At 35.4% G+C, this 4703-nt stretch overlaps 1 protein-coding gene across 1 annotated transcript; it reads left to right on the top strand.

Moving 5' to 3' along the window:
• The first annotated feature begins 2786 nt into the window (after positions 1-2786).
• Positions 2787-4331, top strand: LOC132030945 (zinc finger CCCH domain-containing protein 20-like). The gene has a single exon (XM_059420750.1). The coding sequence runs from the start codon at positions 2822-2824 to the stop codon at positions 3887-3889; it is 1068 nt and encodes a 355-aa protein (XP_059276733.1). The 5' UTR covers positions 2787-2821; the 3' UTR covers positions 3890-4331.
• Positions 4332-4703: the final 372 nt, after the last annotated feature.

Raw genomic sequence — 4703 nt, 5'->3', positions numbered from 1 at the left:
GGGTGAAGATTTAGTTTTGGATACTCTGCAAAGTAAGATATGGAAGGGCATGTGCTTCTTCAATGCCAACAAATGAATTCAACTCTACGTGTCCAGTCTTATCCATCCAATTTATTCCCCTTCATATCAAATGTCTTCGTTTTATTATTAGCATAGCCAAATAATTTGGGACTTTAGGGAGGTATTTATATCTTCTAGCTCAATAATATATGGCTTTAGGTTGGCACGAATGTAGACAAAAGGTTAAACAGAAGTACTTTGTTTATTGGTATTTAGTTAAATAGAAGTACTTTGTTAAATATAAGTAACCCCCCCACGCCCACGCCCGCCTCCCCCAATGCCTATAGCATACAATCTTCTACTTCACTTCATTGGGTTTTGTTTACATGGTAACATGGAAGTCTTTTTCTGCCTTGTTCTTAGTTTATAGAAAGTATGCACTAACCTTTCACATCTCTAATGAATGAAAAAGAATAAAATAATTTATGTCAATATTTAATTGAACACCAAATTTAAGAAAATATTCTTGATGCAGACTAAGAAATTATAGAAGCATGTAATTAAAAGTAAAATAAGCAATTTAAAGGTTTATACAAAAATATAGTTCTTCTTTGGTTTCATGTTATTTGTCTCCGTTTAATTGGATGAGAAGTTTAAGAAAGAAATGAAAACTTAAAAATTTTGTGATTTAAAGCTAAAAGGCATGTTATCATATTGAAATTGACTTTGAATTTTATAGTCTTAAATATTTTATGATATTTCAATGAAGGGAGCAGCGGCGAATTTAGCTATTAAACTTGGGACAAGTGAACACATGGTCTCTCCGTAAAACCAGGTATTTAATGTATATATTTTTTATAATTGGTATAATATTACCTGCTTGCGGAACACATACTACAAGAAGGTTAAATGGTGCACTTGGTTGAAGGTTGAGTTATTTACTAAGAGGGTTAGGGAACAATTCTCACTAAACACACTTTTTTTTTTTTTTTTTTTTGTGGTGAACCCATATTCAAAAAATCCTAGATTCGCATCTGGAAGGGAGTATCATCAAGGGTAAACTAAAAGTGGTAGAACTAAAAACTTACTCCTTCGACTCAATTTATATAATGGTTTTTTGGTTGAGCACAAAATTTAATAAAGAAAATATTTTAAAATGTATGATCCAAAACAATCCTATTTACCTCACAAAGGTAGGGTAAAGTCTACGAATATCCTATCCTCTCCAAATACCACGTGCGAAATTATACTAGATATTTTTTTTGGGTTATTGGTCCAAAACAAATGATAGACATTTGTGAAGTCATCGATAATTTTTTGAAGAGTAGAATAAAAAAATTTAGTTAAATTATTATCAAATTTTACTAGCTTATTTTTTTTTTCTTTCCCAGTGTCCGTAATCCGCATGCGGATTACGCACTGCAGAGCCCGGTTCTGATGCGGCACTTTCAACAGTGATTCATTTCAGTGATTCGAATTTGATATCTCTAGTTAAGGAGGAAGGGATCACATCCCCTCAACTCATGTTGGTGCTATTATTCGTTTTTCTAAACGAACAAAAACTAAATATTGTCACGCGAAACGAATGGAGGTGTATTTCTACTCGTGTGATTGTTTAATAGTGCTATTTCCATTTTCTTGGTCAATTTTAGAATTTTACCATCATTAAAGTAGAAATAATGACAAGAACTTTGCAATAAGCGTCTCAAAAATTTCATTAGAAAAGGCCAAAAATGTCCAATCTTTTCGACACAAAATGTCAAATCTGGTCACACAATTCCCGGCCCATTAATTACTATCCCCCTTTAAACCCCTCAGGTCTACGAAAAAATCTCTCCGCCGCCTTGGGAACTCTAGAGTCGTCAAATGTAAATTCCACATACTTAACTCACTATGTCGGTCATAAAACTCTATCACAGCCCAGTCACATCAAAACACACCAATAACAATATCTTTATCACAACACGTGTCCTTTTCCAAAATTCAGTTTCCCTTTTCTTTTCATTCATCCATTAGGTACTAGTTTTTATAAGGCGAAGAAATTTAAAGTTTATGCAATTGAAATTTTAGTTATTTTATAATATTAGCTTTTCAATGAATTCGTTTAGATAAAAATAGGATTTGGACCAGAGGTAATACCTTCAAATCCGTAACGTACACGCTAGCTTTGTCGCTGCTCATTTTAAATTTTGTGCTTGAATTCGCTTTCAAAAAGTCGCACTTTGAAAGATTTTCTATTAAAGTGTCTTTATTACTATAAATCGACATTTATGATTAACGATTAAGCAGCATTTATTATCCGTTATAGCCTTTGATGGTAGTAATGCAAGTCCAATTACAGAATCAAGATTTAAATTTTAGGTGATTTTAAATTGAGGATTGTGATATAAGTTGTTGGTAACTGGGTTATGATAGTAGTTTTTTTTTTTTCTACATACAGTCAGGCTCATTGTCTCATTTCCAATAATAACATTTCATTATAATAATTAAATTTCCTTCAAAATCGATTTTTCATATTTTATTATATGTTTCAAATAATGGTTATAACAATATATAAGAACTTAATTAAAACTATTAAGCTCGATTGAACCAGCTCTGCTACGAAATAGTACAACTTATTTGTTGCAATAATTTACTAGCCACGTAACTTTAACAACTCTCATTATTTTAACAGCAGTGGAACATCGAAATCTCTAGCTCATAGTTTGTATAACTAACCAACCTTAGTTACTTAACCATGGTTAGACTCCACTTTTAAACACCTTTATATACAAACTGATCATCACCGCCTGAACTTCAAACATCACCTTCCACTAATACAATGATCGGAAAAAGAAGTCTCCTTAATCCAACGGTTGATGTTCCACCTTGGTCATACACAGATCATGATCAAACGGCTAATAACATGCACTTCATGTTAAGCCCCAGTACAAATTCCAATTCTACCCCTAACTTCAACAACTTCACTGATCAAGAAGATAATTATTCTATGTTTCATGTTGATGAATTTGATGATATTGAACTTCCAGTGGACGTGTATGCATGTGATAATTTCAGGATGTATGAGTTTAAAGTCAAGAAATGTGCACGTGGCAGGTCACACGATTGGACTGAATGTCCCTTTGTTCATCCTGGTGAGAAAGCTAGAAGAAGAGACCCACGTAAGTATCACTATTCAGGTACTGCATGTCCTGATTTTCGTAAAGGTAATTGTAACAGAGGCGATGGTTGCGAGTTTGCTCATGGTGTGTTCGAGTGCTGGTTGCACCCCTGTCGTTACAGGACACAGCCTTGTAAGGATGGTGGCAGCTGTAAGAGGAGGGTTTGTTTCTTTGCTCACTCACCCGAACAGCTCCGGGTACTGAGTCCGGGTTCGGGTCCCGACCCGTTTCCGTATGCACAAACTTCGCATTTTGTTTCATCACCTGAGTCGAGTTCGCCGCCATCGGAGCCTGTGTCTCCGATGACAGCGAACTCGTTGAGTCGTTCACTGGGTTCGAACTCGAACTCAGTGAACGAGGTAATGGCTTCGCTACGTCAATTGCAGCTAAACAGGCTGAATTCCATGCCTAATTCATCATGGAATGGTGTACAAATGGGTTCTCCAAGACTCGGGTCGCCTAGGCGGGTCGTGACCCGACCCGGTTTTATGAGCTTGCCTGCAACTCCTATTGGGGATCCGACCCGACCCAGGAACAGATGTTTCGATTTGTGGGAAGAGGAACCTGTTATGGAGAGAGTTGAATCAGGGAGGGGTTTAAGGGTTAAAATGTTTGAGAAGTTGAGCAAGGAGAATCCACTTGATGGGGTTGACCCGGATCCGAAAATGAACCCGAATTCAGGTGGGTCAAACCCGGATGTTGGTTGGGTTTCGGATCTGATCCAGTAAAAAAATCAAGAATCATATGATTATGTTGATTGCAGCTTCAGTAATGGTGGGCCTTTTTTTGCTTCCTCTATTTTTGCTTGCTTAATTAACTTCAGATTTTTGGGTACTTAATCATATACTAATCTGTTGTGGAAGCGATAAATCGAAGGATATTTTATGTATGTGTGTATATATGTATAGAGAGAGTAAGAATTTAGTGGTAGCAGATATGGTAAATTATGTTTGGTTGTAAAGGGAAAATGAAGATTAGGATCTCTCTTTGAGGAAGGAATTTTAGGCAGCCAGAAGGATTTTTAATATTATTTTATAAATATTTAGCCAAAAATGGCCAAGTGAAGATGGGGATCTAAGTGATGTTTTGATATTTTTGAAGAATTGTAATCCTTCTAATGTATTGTTTGTATGTATGTACATTTATAATATTTGGTATATATTTCTATTATTACCGTTAATTGTTCTCGTCTTTCAAGCTTCATATTTGTTAAATATGCTCTGATTTACTGGGAGAATGTTGGATGCTGTTTTTTTTTGTTCCTCTCTTGGTATGGTTGTAGTTGCAGGAGTGGTGTTCTTTTTTAATGTAAAAAAAAAAAAAATTGATGGAATTGGTAATTAAGCTCAAAGCTATATTTCTTGAATACTGGAAAAAGGCTTCCATATGTCCTTATCCTCAAAAACACACCCACCCGGAAACAATAGCTTTGATCTAAATTATGGAGTATATTTATCTGAAGAAATTCTTCATCTGCTTCTGCAACAACAAACAAACTCAGTATAATCCTACCAGGTGGGGTTTGGAGGTCTAGAGACCTGG

This window comes from Lycium ferocissimum, chromosome 9, assembly GCF_029784015.1.
Source record: "Lycium ferocissimum isolate CSIRO_LF1 chromosome 9, AGI_CSIRO_Lferr_CH_V1, whole genome shotgun sequence".
NCBI lineage: Eukaryota > Viridiplantae > Streptophyta > Magnoliopsida > Solanales > Solanaceae > Lycium > Lycium ferocissimum.
Note: the sequence above shows the minus strand (reverse complement) of the source record. Positions and strands in the feature narration are given on the sequence as shown.

Bases quoted from the DNA above. Each gene is read 5' to 3' on its own strand.
- LOC132030945 (XM_059420750.1), top strand. From the start codon at position 2,822: ATGATCGGAAAAAGAAGTCTCCTTAATCCAACGGTTGATGTTCCACCT.